The 21994-nt window shown below is 35.4% G+C and overlaps 1 protein-coding gene across 4 annotated transcripts in view; it reads left to right on the forward strand.

Annotated features, from left to right (window-relative positions):
- ANGPT1 (angiopoietin 1) overlaps positions 1-21994 on the forward strand; it is a 168491-nt gene that overhangs the window by 76536 nt on the left and 69961 nt on the right. For all 4 annotated transcript variants that reach the window (XM_063389306.1, XM_063389264.1, XM_063389192.1 and 1 more), the window contains 3 exons: positions 8962-9117; positions 9998-10119; positions 18743-18975. In XM_063389306.1, coding sequence (XP_063245376.1) covers positions 8962-9117; positions 9998-10119; positions 18743-18975 — 511 coding nt within the window. The remainder of the gene's footprint in view (positions 1-8961; positions 9118-9997; positions 10120-18742; positions 18976-21994) is intronic.

Here is a 21994-nt window from a genome sequence, read left to right on the forward strand (position 1 = left end):
CAGTGCTCTTGATTAAAATATTAGTATTGTTTGTAGTCTAGACAGGACTTTTATAAACATTTTTTTGCTATATAAGAAACGTTGAGGTGAGGAAACTCATTTTCTTACAAATACCTTGCCCACTCAGCTGCTCTAGCTTGTCAGACATAGAGTCAGAAGTTGGTAGCAGGATTCTCTGCTCTCAAGCAGACCATGAACCATTTTGTCCATGCAGATTTGTTCTGTTTCTATTTTTCCATGTGTTTGGAGGTAAAGTTAGCTGCATAAACACTAATTGTGGACACACACTGTTCCCGCACTTTATCAGGTTTTTTTTAACAAAGCAAAACCCTACCATGATTCAATCCTTACCAGGTGTCAATGCAACATCAGAGGACAGGGAGTGCACAATAAGATTTATATTTCCCATAACAATTGAACTTGAGGAAACTTTCATTACTCCCTATCACCTAGGAAGATCTGAGATAGGTCTCAGTTCTCACCATAGGTGATTTATGATAGAAGAACATACACAGAGGATGTGAACATGTAGTGTGCAGATCATGTGCTCTGGTTAGTGTTATAAGATTGATGGAATGCCTAGAGTGGATGTTTTGTTGATCTCTCTGGGATGAAGGTAAAAATAAGTATTTGCCTGGAAGAGTGAGGAAGTATGGACCAGGGGATGCCCTTGAATTGCTGTAGGCCCAAGTGAACTGAAATTGCAGTATGTTCAGTGGTTTCACTGCACCTAAACTTATGATTTATGCCATCTAAACTTCCAATTAAAGCTTTCAAAAAGGATTAAAAACTGAAACTTTATTGGCAGTTGATATAATGTACTGTCTTCAGTTCAATTTGAGACTTCATATCAGGTTAATGAAAGGCAGAACAGTAATCTGCAACCTGCACAAGAAAGAGAAAAATGGTAATAGAAAAGGTCATAGAAAAGTATTTTTTATCTTTTCATCAGGAAGATCCTAAGACAGAACTGAAGAGCTGAAGGCAAAGCACAGGGCAATGAATAAAGAGATTCGTCTTCTGTTATATATATATATATATATATATATATATAATAAAAAAACCCTTGTTGAAAGACTAAAGCATAAAACCATTGAGTCTTAATTTCACAACCTTTCTCAGAAAAGCGTGCCCATATGTCATAGTGATGAGTGTCAGAAACCAAGCAGAATTAAAAATAGATTAAGTAGTACAATGTTAAATCAATATACTATCTCCTATAACACATATAGATTCCATACTTTATTCCAGCTTCCCAGGTTCATTGAAAGTTTAGATATAAGCTGGCAGAGCAATATAGCAATCAGAACTATTTATGCAGTTTAAGGTTACATTTTTCAAGAACCATATGCGATGCAGTAAGGAGATATTCCAGTGGAACTAATTTTGATTATGTCATATGCGCATAAGCTAGGAATGAGCCAAAAGTTGTTTAAATATTCTTCTGTACAAAAGTTGTTCCAAAATTAGTGTTTCTGAAAAGTAGACCTCACCAAAAGTATATTTGCTAAAGAAAATTAATTAGATCCACACTTTAATAAGTGAAAATTGTTTTTTAAAAAAATCCCCACAGATATTAATGTTTTTAGAGTGGTATGACAGATGCTGCATTTTTCATAACTATGTCTTCTTTTTCCATGTATATTGAGGATGGTTCATATTTTCAGTCAACTGTAAAACCAAATGAATTTAGTTTATAGAATTAAGTGGTTTAGAAAATATCAAGAAAGAAAAATATCATTCACATCGTAACAAAATTTATAAATGTTAACATTCAACAAGACAATTCTTTGAACCAGAAATATTACTAATCAGAAGAAAATGGGAACATATTGTTATGATTAAATATTATCAGAAGCTTCCTTGTGGGACCCATTTAACCATGTTTGATGTGATTCTCAGTTACAATCCTTATTTACTTTATTAAGTCTTAAGGTTAAAAAATGGGTTGTATGAATTAATATTCATTCAAAAGTAATCAAAATTTATTCCTAAATGCTTTGTATGCTTTTTTTAAAATTAATTACTGCCATTTCAAATGACAAATTTCATTCATATAGATTTTTGGGGTTTATGTCTAGAAATGACTAAGGTTTTAGAATGACATAAAACTTCAAAAAAAATTGGAAATATTTCTTGCCACGTACTTAATGAGGAACTGACATTCATATTTGAATGTTACTCTATTGGATAAACCTAGCTGGGGATGTCTTTAAATATCTTGAAACAAAGAACTATGTGTTGCCCATATCTTGTATTTCTATTCATAATAAAAGTGCAGTAATTAATAAAAAAATACTTCCCCTTTCGGTTTCCTAAGATTTTAGTGGGATGCCACACAACATTCTTCCACCATCATTATCTGTTACTGCCTGTTACATTTTATGTACTTTTCTGAATAAAATAAAATGGTACAAAGGTGCCAAGACATGACTGACACAAACTTGGATATCCCCAAATTGATTGATTTTTAGAGATTGCACTTTTGAAAGTAGCTTAATAAAAGTAATTTGAGTTTAAGATATTTCTGCCAGCTTATAATTGCAGAGCTAGTTCATGAAATAATTTCTTAGATGGTTCTGCAGAATGCCACCTTATGGAGGAATAGTCATACATTCAGAAACTTCTTCAATAAATGTCCTAATTTGATTGATTTTTTTCTATCCAGAACAGTTCCTTTTATTTATATCATTATGTGTGGCTTGCTTTTCTTGGTTTGGTTTTCTGGTTTTTTTTTTTTTTTTTTTTTTTTTTTTTTTTTTTTTTTTTTTTTTTTTAATTTTTGTGGTTTTAATTCAGGAGATTTCTCTGTTTTCTTGACTTCCTTCAAAAAGTCTCATTAGGAGATGGGTCTTCCAAACCTTTTCTCAGTTCAGTGGAGATTTTACTTTAGAGTTTGATTCCAAATATTGACCCTGCAAGCTTAGGTTTGAAGCATAGTAATAAAAAATCTATGAATAATGAAATCAATATAACTAGGGAGAACTATAAAAGGACATAATTTGTCTGATCTGTACCTGAAGTATTCTGTGCAGCAATGGACTTTCCATAGTTTGCTCACAGAAGAACCTTACCAGTTTTTTATTAGCTGTACTGTTAGAAAAATTTTCACCTAATGTGTAAAAATTAAGCTTCCAATACTGAAGCTTCACAAATGTTGGACACAGGTTATTCACTTTCCCTTTACATTTTTGTGTTAGTCCAGTAAGTTATTTTCTTGTTAGGCTTCCTATCAAGCTAAGCATTTCTAAGTCTTTCAAATTTTTAGATTTATGACAACTCTTGGTCTTCTGTACACTCTTCTAAATAATATACATCTTTCTTGAATTGCAACACACAGAACCGAAAACAAAATTGCTGCAGAACTATACTGATGCTGAATGCAACAGAAAGATTATTTCATGTGTTTTGGAACAATCTACATGTGTTATAGCTGATTTCTTCTGACAAAAATATGTCTGGTCTTTATGTGAAGGGGAAAACCTGCTTGATTAAGGGTTTTGGTTTGTTTGCTTTTTAGCTAGCTGAAAGATTTTTCTACATTTATAACACACTTTTATTTCACTGAAGTTTTCTATAAACCCAAGCTCAGCTTCCATGAGGACAAGTGTCATTAGTGTATTGGAAATCAACCAGACAAGAGATCTCAGAATCACTCAGCTGGGGCTGAATCAAACAGTGTTTAGTCATTGTGTGAGGGGGATGCAGCTGTGGTTTCACTGGTCACAGTGGAATTGCATCTATTGAATTATGCCTTATAGCCAGACAGTAAACATATGATATGCCAAATATTCAGACATTCAAGGAATCAAGGATTTAAGGAAAAGTATCATTTATGTGTTTGGAACATTTGGTTTGGAAAAAACAGTCCAGTGTTTCAGTTCGGAAATGAACATACATTCCCTGCAAGTCATTGTTTGTTTCTCTGTCAGGAACAGAATTTGGAAAACCACACTATTGTGACTGAGGATTTAGATATAAAAAATATTTGAGCAAGAAGTCAAAATGATGAGTTGCAATATTACAGAAACAGAAAATGCAAAAAACAGGTACAGAATAAGTGTGCAAGTATCATGCTAATGTTTACTTTTATTAACATGCAACTGAAAAACTGAAAGGCTTAATTTCTTGTTGCTTTAAGTCTAGAAATCTAGGTACATTGAATTAAAAAAAAAGGAAATACAGTTTTTACAGCCAGCTTTCCTCATAAGGTTTTGTTGGATTACATATGGAGCTGGTGTATTAGTTTTCTGGTTCCTCTTAGAATTGAAACCCTCAAATACATTTCATAACCAATGTATTTCATAACCAGTATATTTCATAAGCAATGATTTTGTGAAAGACCTGTATACCACATATCCCAACATGCTTTTCTATGAGTCCAATGTGTGTAGCAGGCACTTAAAGCTTTCACTTCAACTTGCAAGGTTGTTTTCATAAATTTACTGAAGTTATCCATATGATTCTGTATCATCTTAATCCAGGTGATCAGATAAGGTTGTTTCAAAAGTGGTACAGATTAGACTTTTAACATTTGTGCATTATTCATTGCCTTTATGTGCCATCCATGTTCATTGTCCTTGATTTCCAGTAATCATATACCAACAGAAATTGTGCAAGAATTGTTGTTCTCTACTCATTTGATTTGTAATTCATGAAGGTTGAATCACTTTAAATTCACCATTTTATCAAATTTCCTCATTTCCTATTCCTATAGAATATATTTTTAAATACATGTAATATTGGCCTTTTCAACACATGAATAAAATAACTTTTCCCAGTGATAAAGTCTTTCCTAATCCCTTTCTGCTTCTTCAAAACTCAAAGAAATTCTAAGGTATTCTATACATTTCTACTTCTTCCAGCTTATTCCCACTAAGGCTGTTTGTGTATCTATAAAACATAAATCACATCAAATATCATTTTTATATCTCACTCCCCGAGGCAGTTTGTCACTGTGGGGAGGTACAATCTTCCCTCAAACATAAAAATAAAAAAAGAAGAGTTGACCTTTCATTGGCTGGGTTGTGGTGTAGTATTACTAGTACTTATTCATGTTTGCAAAGCAAGACAACAAAAAAACACTTGCAAAATAACACTGGTCATTGTCTTTCCATATTTCCAAATGATGTGCAGTCAATGGTAGGAGAACAATCTATTGTTACTTTAACTTGTAGTCTTGTTGTAAAGCACTGTATGAAAACATCTTCTGGATATCATACCAATTCTTAACATATTGCTGTTACCTGGGACTAAAATTACTTGATCAAAGTAGAAGAAAAAGCTCTTATTTTATTTATAAGCCATCTACCACAAACACTTATCATTACATAGACCCTAAGTTACAGTTCTTATTTTAATAGTTCTATTAGAATTTGGGTGGTTTCTAGTAAGGTTATTCAATAGACATTGTCCAGAAGAGGCTAGATACTTTCAATATATAATCTTCTGGAATGTTTATTAACCAATAACACTGAGCCTTCTGACAGTTTTATTTCTGAGAATGTTACAATGTTCTTATGCATCCCACTGGTAATTCAGCATTACCCACAACTCCTCTGCAATGTAATGAGGCTTACTGAAAGCAGATGCAGCCAAATTAATAACAAGGACATCAATTTGCTGTGGAAACCCACATAGTTAGAGGGGTGGGATGAGAGGAAAAAAAAGCAGAATATAATTGTTTCACTTTTGCAAAAAAAAAGTAGCTGAAATTACTAGATACAGTAATTTAAAGACTTGTTTAACTTAGAATCTCTGGAGAAATTGAATTTAAATTAATTATGGGATGAAGGAGTTCTAGAAAATTGCTTAAACCCCTGAATGTTCTTTAATTTGCATCTGTGAATAGGCTACCATGTGTCAAATCTTCTGTGAGGCCACACTGCAAGGATCTTTTTATCACCTAGTAAATAGATGCTATTACTCTTAACTAACCACAAAGAAAGCTCAGTTCATATGCTTAATACAGGGCCTCGAGAGGAGGGAAGGCTTCAGATGAAATTCCATGCTTGGTCATAATGAACCTGGTAAATTGTTGGCTTCCTGCAATAAAAATAATAGGTGAAATCTTGGCCTATAGAAGCCAATGGGAATTTTGGCATAGATTTTAGCAGGGCCAGTATTGCAACCAATAAATCTACTGAGCAAACCAAAAGAAGTAGGTGAAGGGAGGAAGCAAGGGGAATTAATGTAACAAACCTCCTATATTATTTCAGTCCTTGTTCAGCCCCCTTTGCCTGAGTGAACAGCTCTTGATACTCCAGAGATGTGATCACAGAAACCATTGTGGTGGTATTCTGAACACCAAATATTTACAAAACCATTTAATGAGTAATTCTGAATCAGGAAAGTCAGCTTTGTTGTTACAATGAGTCAGTCTCAGATTCAGTCTGAGGCTGTTTTAGGGGTGAGTAACCAAGGGCAATGGCCAAAGACTGGATACCATGGGGACTGTGTTAGACTGGAATAATTAAAAGTATGTTATACCATATGCTTCAATCTATGGTTGTGTTCTTGTTAGTCAAAACTGCTGTAGCTCCATACAGATGCAATCACAATCACAATCCTCTCTGTAATGTGACTAAAGTAACAAGCAAAGAAAATTACTTAAAAATATGCATTTATTTTTATATTTATATCCCTATCTGTGGGCATTTTATTTGTATGTGAAAACATCTAATCTGATTTCTGATGTGTAATAAATGCAGTTACCATTTTTGCAGGGTTTTCAGAGGCATCCATTGCACACATGTGCCACATTCCTCCTGTACAGTGAGGCAGTTTCAGAAAGCTCCAGGCTAGCAAATCAAGAACTGCTACAGCATAGACATGCTGTGTTCCTATCTGCAAACAAAAGACAGTGGATGTGAGGAAACGTGTGTGTTTGTAACCTGTCATGAGCAATACCATGATTAGAGAACACTGTATTTCATTAGGAAGCAAAATTCATCAGAGAATTTGAACTTGTTCAAATGTTCCAGAATTAGTCTCCGTGTTCTGGACCTGAATACGGAAAAGGACAATCATTCAGTTTATGGGGCTCATTCACAAGGACTAATCAAGAGATAGTTAGGGAGAAAAAACCAAAACTGTTTTTGGTTTAGAAAAATGAGAAGCAAAGGGTTACTAAAAATATACCATGTTATGAGAAAGAGTACAGGCAAAATACTTCTGAAAACAAAAATTGTTGTAGAAATACAATGGATCAATAAACTCTTGAGCTAGGTTAATATCTATAAAATGTCTCACAGTAATAAACTAAATCAAAGCATTAAGCTTACATTGTGAGTGGAAAATGGTTACATCCATTGTAGACATTACTTTGCAATACACAATTTCCTTCGTCTCTTAAATCTCATTTAAATACTTATCAAAGTACTCAAAAATAAATTTGACCAACCCCTTGAAACACTCTCCAAGTTTTCAGCCCAGAGTGGTTATCTGGGAATTCAAGCAAATTTTCTGTTTTCTGAAACTATAGAACATTGACTTTAGTTTTGACCATGATGGTTATTGTTTCTTCAGACTGGGATAAACAAAAAATTAAATAAAATATCAACAGTCATCTTATGCAGAAAATATTTTACATTGTGGCAGTGTCTTATTTTTGTAGTAATGTTCATAAAACTAGTAGGCTCACATAAATTATCAAACTTTTAATAAATATTTTGTGAGTACCACTGAAGTGTCTCATTAGAATATCTAACAGTGGTGGCCTCTAGGCATAGATATACCTATAGAAAAAATGAAAGCAGCCACTCTTATTAATCACACTCTATCTCTGACTCGTTCCTTTTTGCAGTATTTAAATCAACTCCATCTGGTTATTGCTATTTAGTTGTGCAGCTTAGCTTTCACAGTGAAATACACTTACTGCTACAGAATCAGGCCCAATGTGATTAACAGTATTGGGCAAAACATTTGCTGCTTAGGTCTGAAATCAGCTAACCATAAGGAACATCAGTTGCAAAACAGCTAAGGACTAAATCTTCACTGGGTCTAAACCAGCTGGACTCCGACTGGTTATTTCAGTAGAAGGTGTTGAAAGCTATGTTCCGGGCCACCTGTCTTTATGTTAAAGCTTTATGGAAGACATCAAGCCAAAACAATGCTTATACAAGTAAGAAACAATCTCATCATACTGTAGGCTAGCCCTGGGTTTGTGGCCTGCTGGGGCAGGGCATGGACACTGTCAGCTAGAAGGGAATGATTCTGCCTACATAGACTAAAACAACTGTAACAAAAAACACGCCTCTCTGGGGTACCAAATTTATTTAGAGGTCCTAGTTCAGATTCTGTTCAAAAATTTGCCAAGTAAAACCAAATATCAAGACCAAAAAAACAAAGTAGCAAACCAGCTTTCTATGCTTTTTGGCTAACAACTTCTTTCCTTTATTGCCATGACAGTGTCAGCAGTCCTTTACAAATTTTTGTTCTCAATTAAACTAAGCTATGTTTATTGCTGAGTTTGTGAAAAATCTTCCTGGGAACTCAACCAAATAAAAAATCATATTCCTGGCTGATGGAATGACAAACATAAACCAGGGGATGTAGGATATGGTAGGATCTCTTCTATGGAAGAATCACATGTACGTTATGATGTAGAAATAGGGTTTGACATCTTCCTCTGGTGTGCTTTGCTCTTTTAGGGTTTCGATTTGAAGCTGCAGTGATATCTCCATGACAAATGTTCACTACAACCTTGACACAGATAAAGCAGGGCCTGGCCAACTCATGCCAGCAGACCATGATACTTGTAAAAATCTTGGGACTCTGACTGAAAGGGAAAGATCGTCAGATCCCTACCACAATAATCATATGGTCAACTGAGACTTGGAATCTCCCTTAATTAAATTAAAAATTCTGCATTTGACAAGAATGCCAGCTATGCAACCTTTATGACTCCAGAATGCTCAAACACGTGAAAATACTACAGCTACAACCTTTTCTCTTTTACAGCTTGAGAACTACATTGTGGAAAACATGAAATCAGAGATGGTGCAGCTGCAGCAGAATGCTGTGCAGAACCACACTGCTACCATGCTGGAGATAGGGACCAGCCTCCTCAGCCAGACCGCAGAGCAGACACGAAAACTCACGGATGTTGAAACCCAGGTATGTTCCCAGAGTGGTTTTCCAAAAGCTGTTAATTGCAGAGACCATTTCCCAAACTCTTTCTTTTCTAGTGCATTATCACACAAAACATTTCAACACAGGAGTCCAGGAAACACACTTTGTTTCTTGGTAATAACAGAATTGATGACTGACCCTTGTTATGTGTCTCTCTTTTCATTTCATTCGGTTAGCACATTTAGCTCTGTGTGTGTAACAAAGGTAGGACTGCGCAGGAAACTAGATCAGCATTGGACTGTCAATAAACATCTACCTACTGTCAATGATACAGGTGTCAGCCTAAATAATGAGTAACAGGCTAAATCATAGCTTTTGATCTTGATTGTTGTTGCTGTATATCAATCATTTCCCAATTTTTTAAGCTCTGTAGGACAACAAAAAGGACAGTTCAGATTGCTCTGTGAATGTCAACGATTTCAAACAAAAACAAGACACTGAACTGCCAACACCACAAAAAAGAGAATGCAGAGGAAAGCTAAAGTAGGAGCTCTATTTACAAAATAGCAGATGCAACACTTTGACCTCATTCCAAGTACTTTTGCACTTTTCCGGTTTCAGCATGCTTTGTAGGAATGCATGTTTGAGGCATGTCTCTTGTTCTTTCCATTGAAATGAAGCCTATTTGGCAGCATTTTTTTTGCTGATCTACTACTATTCTACAGTAGAATGCCAGAATATCAGCTGGTACATATCAGTGTAGCTTGATTGAGATCATCTGCACCAGCTGAGCAGCCGAGGTTAAAAAAGGGTTTAGAAACAATTTTTGATGAATCCGCAAATCAGAATGAAATTATTATATTATGCTGCTAAAACAAAATATCCAGGACAACATAAATATTAATGTTTTTAATTTGTCCTTAAGGTGCTAAATCAAACATCCAGACTTGAAATCCAGCTACTGGAGAATTCCCTGTCAACATACAAGCTAGAAAAACAGCTGCTACAACAGACACATGAAATCCTAAAAATTCATGAGAAAAACAGGTAAAAATGAGTAGCTGGTCTCTTTCTCTGTTCATTACAAAGTGGTCTGTGTATACTTTGTTTTAAGCAACAGATGAAAGGAGCAAATATGGTAAGTGGATAGCACAGGCAATATTTATAAACTCACTAAAATACCTGGGGTGTGAACTTACACTATATTATGTCCTGTATGATAAATATAAACTGATTTTTACCACTCTTCATGTTTACTGTAAATTTACTTCTTGCTCTCTTCATGACAACTTAGTCCTATGACCACAGTTCCTGCAACCTAAAAGCATAGGGATAATTTTAAAAGTGTTTTCAAATAGAAAAATATTAATACTGAATTATGAGATTTTCAACTACCTTAAAGTGCATCAGAAAAAGAAAGTCTTCATTAGATCATATTTCTAATTTTAATGGATTCAAAGGTAAGACATCTAGAAGGATCTCTCTCTCCTTCTGTACTCAATTATCCATAGCATACTTGTAGCCATGTTCCATTTTAAGAAGTCAGTGGTAAACATTTGGGGTTTATATTTAAGCTGATGAAAAAACTATTTAGCAACATGACTTTTTAAGCAGTAAATTGAGAGTTGTGAAGCAGTTCCAGTGTTCCCTTTTCTGTGACACAGGGACTCAGCACCTGAAGTCACTGGGCTTAGCAATGCAGTGTATCAGAGAGCATGTGTGGTGAGCTGACCTTGTCTGGGATGCCAGACGCCCACCCAGACACTCTCTCACTCCCCCTCATCATCAGAACAGAGAGAAAATATGAAAAACTCGTGGTTGAGATAAAGACAGGGAGATCACTCATCAGTTACTGTCATGACCAAAACAGCCTTATTTACTACCAATTAATAACAGTGTAGGATGGTGAGAAACAGAAACAAACCCAAAAAGACCTTTCACCTCTAGCTCCCCTTCTTCCCAGGGTCAGCTTCACTCCTGATTCTTCTACATGCTCCATAAGCAGTACAAGGGCATGAGGAATTGGGGTTGTAGACAATGCACGACACTTTGACTCTCCTTCTTCCTCATGTTTTTCCCTTCTCCAGCATGGTTCCTTCCCACAGGCTCGAGTACTTCAGGGTAAGAATCCTCCACATGGGCTCCCCACAGGTGTCAGCTTCCTTCTGGACATGTCTGCTGCAGTGTAAGGTCCTCCATACCTGCTCCACCACGCTCTCTCCCACAGGCTGCAGGTTTTGTCTGCTCTGGTGCCTCCTTCCTTCCCCTCGTGTGGCCTTGGTGTCTGCAGCCCTGTTCCTCTCCCTTTTCCCCTCACTCTGCACAGCTGACTGGAACCAGCTGTGCCCAGCTTGGGGCAGCTCTGGGCCTTCCTCTAAGCAGCTGCCCCTGGGCACTGGCACCAGAGCAGTGGAAAAAGCTGCTCCCCTTCCTGACTGCTCCAATTCACTGCTGTCTCTGCAATGGACAGCTGTGAGCAGGAGCACAGGGAGGGCTCTGACTCCTCAGCCTCACCCTCAGCTTCCTTCTAGAAAGAGCAGCAGTGAGGTCAGTCTGACTAGGACTAAGGTTTCTATTTTCTCTGTCTACATTTGATATTGAAATGAGGGAAAGAGCTTTCAAGATGAGGCAGACACTGAAGCATATGATACAAGCTGTAGGGGACTGTTTTAACTGAGATCAGTCAGTTTTCCAAAGACAGCAGTGTGACCCCATGCTGCTGGACAGGAACCGGCAGCTGAGGCAGAAAAACCTTACCCAGGGTTATGCGTAAGGCAGATCAGGCAAGGGGCTACAGGGTAAAGGGTAAAGAAGGCAAAATACAGGTAATGATAAAAAATAGAAAATATTGTTATGAAGAAATGTGTTTGTTAGATATGTCTAGTTGAAAAGCTGATTGAATAATACATCATCGTTGCTACTGATTATGAAAACTAGTTTAATGTATTTAATCTAAAAACTGTTTGTAACCAGTAATTCCAGCAAACGTTATTATGAAGAAATTGTACTACTTTGAAAACTCTTGAACTCCACAAATGTCCTTTAACCAAATAGAAATGTGAATAAATTAGTATAGGATTAACTTTGTCATCAGCAGTCTCAAAACCTGGTAAACATTCACCTAAACTGCTTATGTGGGTTCTCCCTGTTCTCCTTGGGTATGGGCAGGGGGCAGTTCATTCTACATATTTTACAAATTTATTTAAAAATTGACTGAATTTAAGCATTAGTTAAGTATATAAGTACTTTTACTTTTATCTGCTGCAATACGGTTAGCAACAACATTTGTTGGCTGCTTAAGAGACTGCATCTTGTATACTTAATCATTTGTATTTATTTACCTTAGGAATGAATCAGAGTAAAAAGCCTTCATGTCAGTAAACAAATAAGCCCTATTTAAATTGACCTTTGACTTTGCTGACATTATGATAAAATGTTTTTTGAAAAGTCAGACGAAAAGGAGGGCTATTTTTAAAAGCACATTTTTTGTTGTTTGTCTCAGAGGGTATAGGTATTTGTGAATAGATGGAAAAGCATACAGAATTTCATCTTGTAGCAAAGCAAGGACTTGGCATTCATTGTGTAGGTTCTTTTAAAGTCTCCTTGGGAGTGATAAAATTAGGGAGAGGGCAATGTTATAATTACACTAAAATATGGATCATCCACTCTTGTATCAAAATCTGCTCCTCACAAAGAGCTGTGTAGTCTTGGCCTTGCAAGTTCTAAACTTGGAATCAATTATGTGTGTGACAGGTTGACTGTGGGACAAATCTTGGTGATCTCAGCAGATACCAGGCTTCTGGACATGCCAACAATTTTAGCTTGCTTAAATTTAAACAATATTTGCAGATTACTCATCAGGATGTGCTATTAGCACATTAGCACATTTAGCAGCTATTTGCAGTTAGGTACTCATAATCCCTCTCCATATCACTTTCACACCAATAGAGAAAATTCCTTTTATCCACATTGCATAAGTGGACTGTAAGCTTTTTTGGAAAGGATCTTTATTTTGCAGAAGGTTTACAGCACAGTGGGAACTAGTATAGGAGCTATTGTCTTTGCAAAAACAATCAAAAGAGATAGTGTACTGTGGGCTGAGAAATTCTTTCTCTGTGCTAAAATTCCCTCTATATAAAATAAAAATTAAGATGTTAATCAGAGAACTGAATTTTGGATGACAGCATTTCAAAATTTTATAGTAAGAATAAATAACTGATCATTGATGTGGTACAGTAACTTGCATATTATCCTTAAATAAAACTAACACTGTGTATCAACAAGGGAGCAGTGCATGTTCTTTAGACTGGAAATATGTCTATTCTTGGCCTTTCACTTTACTGCTTGTCTCTGCTTGGAAGAGGGGCCATTTTTTTTCTTTTTGTTCCACTGAAATGGAAGATATTCCATGGCATAAGTGGAGTCACATTTGCCTTAGAATCATGTGTCTATTGAGTGTTCTCATGCCATAAATAATTTGGTTTTGTGGGTTCCCACCCACTATAATGTAAATGGTGGTTTCTTTCATTGCCTTTTTTTTCCCACAAGAGCTTTCTAAATGCTATTTTGAATTATTCTTGAATGATTTCCCTTCTTAAGTGTCTTATGAAGCCCCTTTTCTTTTCCCTAGACTGTATCAGCTGCATTTAATTTATAGTGTGCTATTTATTTCAATATGCAAGTGTAAAAAACTTTCTATTTGCTAAAATGAAACAAATTAAGAAAAATAGAATGGAATTCTGTACCTTCCATCAACAAATAGTGGAAGTGAAATTTAAACCTAAATCTTACTTGAATTTGCAGAAAATAATACTGGATTAACACATTCAGTACAAGAATTGTTGTATGCTATAAAAAGCAAGGGCTCAAGAATGGTTCTTGAATGTCTGTGTGAAAGATGAGGAAACACAATATGTCTGACAAGTTTTATTTGAAGGTTATGTGATTTCAACAGAATTATCTTGTCACTGGCATAAAAAGTAGGTTTACTGGTGCTATGTGATTTGTTACTTTATTGGCCCTGAGAAATATGGGGACACATATTTTCATATTTCCTTAAACTGATCAGACAGTATCAGACTCACAAGGCAGTAGGAGTGGTCAGCACCTAACAGCATAGGGAAAATTACACTCACCCAAAAGGAGGTACAAAGATCTCCTGTCTCACGCTTTCTTTGGTAAAATAATGTTCTTGCACACAAAAATAAGCACTGAAATCCTCTACCCATTTGTCTTCCCATACATATATAATAAAAGAAACCTACATATATATATGGCCAAATAACTTTTTTCTAGTGTGACATTACTACATTGAATAGCTCAGCAATGTGTATGTTTTAGCTGCATATTTAATAAATCATAATTTTAAAAATATTATTTTAATGCAAAAGATGTCCATCTTCAAGGTCTGGTCTATATCCTGTTCTCACCCATCTAAACTGAGGATTCTGAAAATGAATATTATGTAAAATCTCTTAAATATCTGTGGTCTGGAAAGGATTAGTGATTAAACCACCTTATAAGGCAGATTGTCTAAACCAGACTTTCCTTCCCCCTTGGACAGCTACCAGAGTGTGTCCTACATGTTCTACTTCATCACCTTTCAAAATGACAACAGCTTTCACTGGAGGTCATTCTTTGACTTCTGCATGGGTATTCTGCCCTCTCCAGCATTAGAGGAGTTTTTTTCTGAGTCAGCTACACGTAGCAGAGTGGCGTTGCACCGAGTCATTCCATGGGCTCATATCCTGACAAAGCCATCATTTGTACCATTGAAAATAGATTCCTAGCCCCACCAAAACCACTACATTAAACATTGAGACATAGCTAACCTTTAGAAAAATTAAATTTGTCTGTGTTTGGTATCTGTGTGTGTGTTTGGTTTTAAATTAATATTTTCCTAGATAATTACTCCAAAGTAATTACTCCAAAGTTCAATGGATAATATTGGTATTTATTCATGTTAACAACACTTCATTCACAACTTTATTCTGTTCTCCAAATGCCTGATTTATTTCCCCAAATTGAAGGCTCCAATTATAAAAACCACATATATATATGTAAACAAACATATGTATAATTATATGATGCTTCTGGTGAATGGTAATTTTTTTTATTGTGTTGTAATTTCCCTGAATGTTTCATATGTCTAGTTTAATAGTATTTTCAAAAATTTTGAAATTTCAAACATCTAGAAATGGCATAGGAATTTAAAATGTATAGGAAATTAATACAGGAAACTTACCGCTAAAAAAGCCATAACATTTTACTGGAAAGTATTATAAAAGAATGTTTCAGTCAGCCTTTTGAGGGTGTTGACTCATTTGTATAGAGACAGCCTTCTTTCCATTTTTGTTATTATTTTGTGTCATCAATAGCCATTAAAGACAATTATTAAAAAAATTTTAATTTTAACTCTATCTTCACAATGCTTCTTTAAAAATTTGAGAAAACAGCTTTACCAAGCACACAGCAAAGTTATTACCTAATGGTATTTGTCAGTTAGAGGTCATCTGATATTACAAAGAGGCAACAGGGTGGTCTTGCCACAGTTAAAGAAACCCTAAATATCTCTTTAATCACTTTCAATCTGTTTCAAGATTTTTTTTTAACTTCCTAGCCTTTCTTTTTTATTATTATTATTTAAATTATCTATAACAAATATTAATATTACGATACAAATGAATAATTCTGTCCATATTGGAGTCAAAAGCCATAAGAGCAGCTTTTCTCACGCTATTGAAGGATTTCTTCCTTTTAACAGGCCGGTTCAGAAATCCCCAATCTGTGTGAAGAGTTTGCCTTTGTTCATTTGGAGATTTGACCAAAGCTTTCTCATTGTTTCACAGTTAAACAAAAATGAGTGTTTTGGACTTCTCCCAGGAACACAGGGAGTTGTCCTATCTTCATGACTTACTTTTATCTGATATAGATTTATGGATCTAGAAAGCTAATTGCATAAATATATATGCAGTCCTGAAAATAGCATAGTTTTGCAGTTTATAATTACAGGACTTTTATTCTGCGTAGAAAAGTAAAGGAAGCAAGTGCTATGACACTTCCATCTTCCCACCACATGTTGACACACCACTCAGAAATATTAGGATGTGTTATTATTAAAGCCATAAAACATCTGCTTCCTGTCTATCTCTGTAGATGCCAAACTGTGGAGCTTTAAACATTGTCAGCTTCTCTTTTCTTGCTTGACATGACCATTTCTGCCAAAAATAAGGTTGCAATACCCCTGGATTAATTTACTATGGCCTTAGGAAGGACACAGTGGGAAACAAATAATGCAATGCATAAATTGTGGCTGTCAAAGGCTCTTTCTTTTACATGAAATCATTCAGATATGGAAATTATTTAGTTGTGGACATGCAGATAGGGTACTGTGGAATTAAGGAAATACATGGTACTGTACTATATAGATAAAGACAAAGGGAACTTTTTGTGTCTTTACTTACTATATAACTATAAAGCTATAGTCTATCTTCCTGAATGACATCTTCTCTTGCACTGAAAACACACAACATTTTGGGGGACTGTAAGATGTCAGACTGGGATGTGGCCCTACCTAGCACCCGTTCAATTATAGACTGTGACCAGGCCACGTTTTTCCTATCCCAAGGAATTGATGTAACTAGTCTATCAGAAAAGTTAAAATCTAGAGTCATAATCAGTATTTCAATAATTTCTGTGAAAAATTATCAGTGAATAGAATTATTCTGTGGATAGAAGTGATAAATTTCAAAAGGAAGTGGAGTTTTTTGACAATATTTTATGCCTGGAACAAAATCTATCTGAAGATTTTTCAACCACTTCTGCCAAGCTAAACTACATCTGACTTTTCTGCATAAGAAAGTTCAAAGGCTACCACATACATATTCTCAAAAAAAATCCATGTGAATCTAAACCATAATGTCTAATGTTAGTGTTCAAGTGATGAAAAATCAGCCACAGGTCTGATAAGGTGCTAAAATAATTTATAGTCTTTGGCTTCAAAATTCATATTTTTTTCAGGGTGTAACCTTCTACCATCTTATTTCATTCCACTAAATCTTGCTATTTTGTTTCTAATTAATGAGACTTTTAAAATGAGATATATTCTCCTTTCTGTTTAGGATCTTACAAAAATGTATTTTCCCTCATATGTTTTCTTTTTTTGCTCCCTTTACCCAGATGCTTCTGGTTTTCACAGAGCTAGACATACTGATTATACAAAGTATGTTTTCTTCAGGATCTTTGTAATTTCCACATTTATAATATTTCATAAAAAATATCTGCTTAAAAAAACTTGATCTCACTCTAGCTTACACAGCAAATTTTGGTGCCTGAATTTAATCTTTACATTGTTATCATATCTAACAGCTCATATTAAGGCTCTATGATACAGAGTAGAAGCAACTCCATATGGATTTTATTACATTCCTCTGTTAGGTTAAATGACCTAAAATTATTCAGGCATTTTGTCACTGATCTATTATCCAGAAGTAAAAAACAAAGGTAGAGGGAGAGTGCAAACAAAACTAAGACTGACTTGAGCAGGAAGCAGTTTGTTGGCAAGTTTTTAACCACCACTTGGTTTGTGGGCACAAGAAACACAATTTTTGTGTATACAATAGAAACCTCATAGAGAAAGTAGCTGTGAGGTTGAATTAAGTTCTTTATCTTTTCTGTTAAATTCCCACCACAGCATCAAAGCACGATCCTGGAAAATCTTCTTGTTCACGGTTGACAGATATTACCTGTCCTTTTAGTCTACAAAACCAATATTTTTCTAGAATGCAATCTGATATGCCTTTGATCTTGATAAATTGAGCACTTCCAGTATGGGACAGAAGGGTACTAGAAAAAAAATATTAATCCAGAGAAAATGTTTCTGTACATGTGCAAAATTCTTTACAAAAATTGATGTAAGCAGGTCACATAGCATGATACCCGACAGTTTTCTGCCTGACGAGCCTTTTGTGGAAAAAAACAAACATGGCTGGGGAGTGTTAGTGGGGAATGTATGTAGACTAGAGGAAAACAAGGGAATCCTACATTAAAAAGTTCCTATTTACTTTGTGGGTACTTCTCTTAATGTGAAAGCAGGTACTGCTCATCTGGAGTGAAATTCTTATCCCAGCCTCACAGACTCCATCAAAAAGTCCATTTATTGTGGGTTCCATGCACCTTGATGATCCTCCATAACTTACAATGCTTATCTTCCACTCAGTGACAAGGCCCTTCACAAGCTCTTCTGCAGTTTGTCCTGATTTTTGTCTCATCATATTGACCCATTCATGTTGCCTACCATGTCCTCTTCAATGCCCTGCTCTTCTACCTCCTCTGCCTATCTCAGGATTTTCTGCCTGATCTTTTACATCCAGATATTTTTCTGGCCCTATGTTTGTGCATAGGGATATTTTTGTAGATCAGAGTAATATCTGCATATGCAGTTCCGTGTCCTTTAAGCACTTCAACACGCAAACATCACAAAATGCAGTCTTAGAGATCAGTATGGTTGACTACTTGGCAGAGAAACTCAGTGGGCTGAATTACTAGATGGGGCATATTTTAGAATTATTGATTTAGGTAGTGAATTATACTGAAAAAAGTGTTCTGGTTTCTGTATTATTAGCTGTGTTGGCATGAAATAATATCTAGTAATTGTTTTATTTCATTTTAGTTTACTTGAGCACAGAGTTCTAGAAATGGAAGAAAGGCACAAAGAGGAGCTGGCCACTTTGAAGGAGGAAAAAGAGAACCTACAAAGCTTAGTCACACGACAAAGCTACATAATCCAGGAACTAGAGAAGCAGTTAAACAAGGCAACAAGCAATAACAGTGTCCTGCAGAAACAGCAGCTTGAATTGATGGATACAGTTCACACCCTGATCACCCTCTGCTCCAAGGAAGGAGGTAAGGAAATGACATTATAAAACATCTGAAGTACTAGGAAACTTCTTGAGAATTAAGTTCTGAATTTTTAGAAAAGCAAAACCTAATGGTCTTATTCCAAAAAAGAAAAAGACATTATAATTGAGGAGAAAAGAGCTGATGAGAACCCACAATTCAAGCAAAGTTTGGACAGTGCTGAGGCTGACCCTTGTACCAACAGCCATATTTGATTGTTTGAATTTAATATCGAGTTCTTATATCTTGACCATAGTAGATATAGGCCAAAATTACATTGCCTTTGCACTAGCAGTACTGGTTTGTTCCCCTGAGTATCTGTCTCCTTCTGCTGATAGTAAGCCAACCAACCATGGATCTTAACTTTACAGATGCCTGTACCTCATCTACTCTTGACCTTCTTTTCAGTCAGTGGAGAGAACAGACTGCTAACCAAAGGAAAGCAATTCAGAGGTTTTTTACATGTATATGGGTTATAATATTGATGATTTTTGGATATAGGCTCTTATGGTGCTATAGGTAGTAATCCAAAAGATGTCTTTTTCTCTTCTCTTGAATTAAATTTTATTTATAATAAGGGATCATTTGTCTTTCTTCTGTCTTGCTGTGTTTCGCTTGTTTTTGGGTTCTCCAAACAAAAATGGTAGAAATAACATGCTTTGAAAGAAGGGCTTGGCAAAAATTCTATAAGACAATTTATCTCAAGTATGTCTTTCTTAGTAAACAGTTTTCTTGCTGAAAAAGAAACAAGAATTAAGATAGAATTTCAATTTTCAAGTACCAAACACACAGCAAAATGTCTTAAGTAAGAAATTCCTTTCACCAGAACTGGCCAAGGGAGATGCGGGGAGACCACTGTGCAAAATGGAAATGGTACAATTGGAAGAATATATTAGTAAGTATTAGTGAACAAGGCAAAGTCATACAGAAATAACAACATAAAAATCCTTCTGAGAAAGGTACAGGATAAACACAGAGAGAAACTGTAGGTGTGAGAGTTGTAATAGTCTTTTAACAATTGTGGAAGCATGCATCACAGAGTTCTCTGAGATGTATCAGAAATCTGAAGAACCCAGTATAATAGATTATTGTCATTCTAGAGCTCTAATTGTCATAAACTTAAAAAAAAAAAAAAAGGCAAAATACCAAAATGAAAGCAACCAACTACCCCATCCCCCAGTTGAAAACTTGTCACCTGTATCATTATTCAGTGTTCAGTGCTCTAAGAGGCAGAAGACATACTAGATCAGCTAAGCTATTCAGCTCAAGGCAATGTGGGTTTTCTCTCTGCTATATATTCCCATGCAACTTGTGTGGCTTAAATATAAACTGCTCCAGTCATGAGGATTACATCTCTTACTTTGGAAGTGTTGTCTGCTTGGGCCAGTGTTAGATAGACTACTTTTTTTAAAAAACCTTTCCCCCCCCTCATGTTTTGTTCTAAGTGTTCCCTTCTGCTCATTCTGTTATATAGCTCCCTAGCATTTTGAATTAAATGACATGTTTCATAGTAGGCTGTTCTCATATCAGCAGAGAAGCATTGTGATGCAATGCAAATCCTTTATTATGTTTTATGGCCTTTTGGCAAAGAAACCTGGCAAGGCTGTGTCCAGAGTGTTCTAATAAAGCTCAGGAGTATTTTAAAATCAATATCATAATGAAAGATATATTATTCTCATACAGAGATATATAGCAAGTTCTTTTTAGCTTAAGATTTTCTAACAGATTTTCTGAATATGATTCAAAGAAAAAGAACAACAAACAAACCAACATTTTCCTTAACTTAGTTTCCTCAGCTGCTTCTTATAAAAAATTTGAATGAAGAATACAGAAGCGAGTGTTTCAAATTGGGCTCCTGGGTACAAATTTAGGTGCCTGAAAACCTGAGTTTTCAACATCTTTTTAACTTCTGAGGAACTGTGGAAGTAAATGATGCTTAGCACAGTTAAATGCCTAAATATAACTAATAACCTAAGCCCTTGATTTTGGACCCCATTACCTTTTGTGTATTATCATGTTCAGAATTTTCCTTGGATACATTTGTTCTTTGAGGAAAATAACAAGAAATGTTAAAGTGAAGAAATGTTTCTTTCTAATTGTCTGATTAAGTCTAACTGACCAATATTTTTGGCAGATAGATTCACAGATGAAGAAGTAGCCAGATAGCTTAAGTCGAAACAAATGTTCCTGGAGCACAAGACCACTCTAATGAAGACTAAGTACTAAAGGTTGTGCCAAAAATTAATGCCAGCTTCAGTCTGTGCAAATATATGTTGAAGGTGGAAATATATGTATGTTGGAAATTACCACTGGAGGTGCTCTAAATTAACACCAAAATATGAAATTTGGGTAGTCTTACACAAATCTTGATGTGTGCATTAATGATCAAAACAAAAAATGCTCTGTGAGAGCTGATGTTTCTTGGGAAACAGAGAATAACAAAAAGTGATGCATAAATCAGTGGCACCTCCTCTGTCTTATACTTTGGTAAATCTCAGTCATCAAATTTCATAAGGGATATAGCAAAAATGGAAATGGAAATGGTCCAGAAAAGAATAGGACAATGGAAAGATTAGAGTCCTGGAACAATTTTCATATGAGGAGAGAGCTGCAACATACAGAACTATTAGGTGGGAAAGAAGATATGTGGCATGCTGTTATGGAAATGTAGAAAATAATTAATGATTGGGAGAAAAGGAACAGTCAGTAACACTGAGAAATATTTGCCATTGATAAAAGAGAGGACTTGAGTAATTTAGGTAAATGTTACTAGATATCATTGAGATTGATAAATATTTTTTAATTAGAAAGCTGTAGAGATAGAAAAGGATGGTTCCTCTTAAGAACTTTGGGTCTTTAATAGGGACACTCATCTTTGACAGAAAACACAACCTAAGTGAGGCATCAAGTCTAGAAAGCCAGACTGTCCAATGAGTAATTTTATAAGCATGAACAACAGAGTTGAGAGGAATTGCAATGTACATCTAAATCCTGTGGTATTTTGAGAGGGGCTTTAAGTACCTTT

This window comes from Prinia subflava, chromosome 1 (assembly GCF_021018805.1).
Source record: "Prinia subflava isolate CZ2003 ecotype Zambia chromosome 1, Cam_Psub_1.2, whole genome shotgun sequence".
Taxonomy (NCBI): Eukaryota; Metazoa; Chordata; class Aves; order Passeriformes; family Cisticolidae; genus Prinia; species Prinia subflava.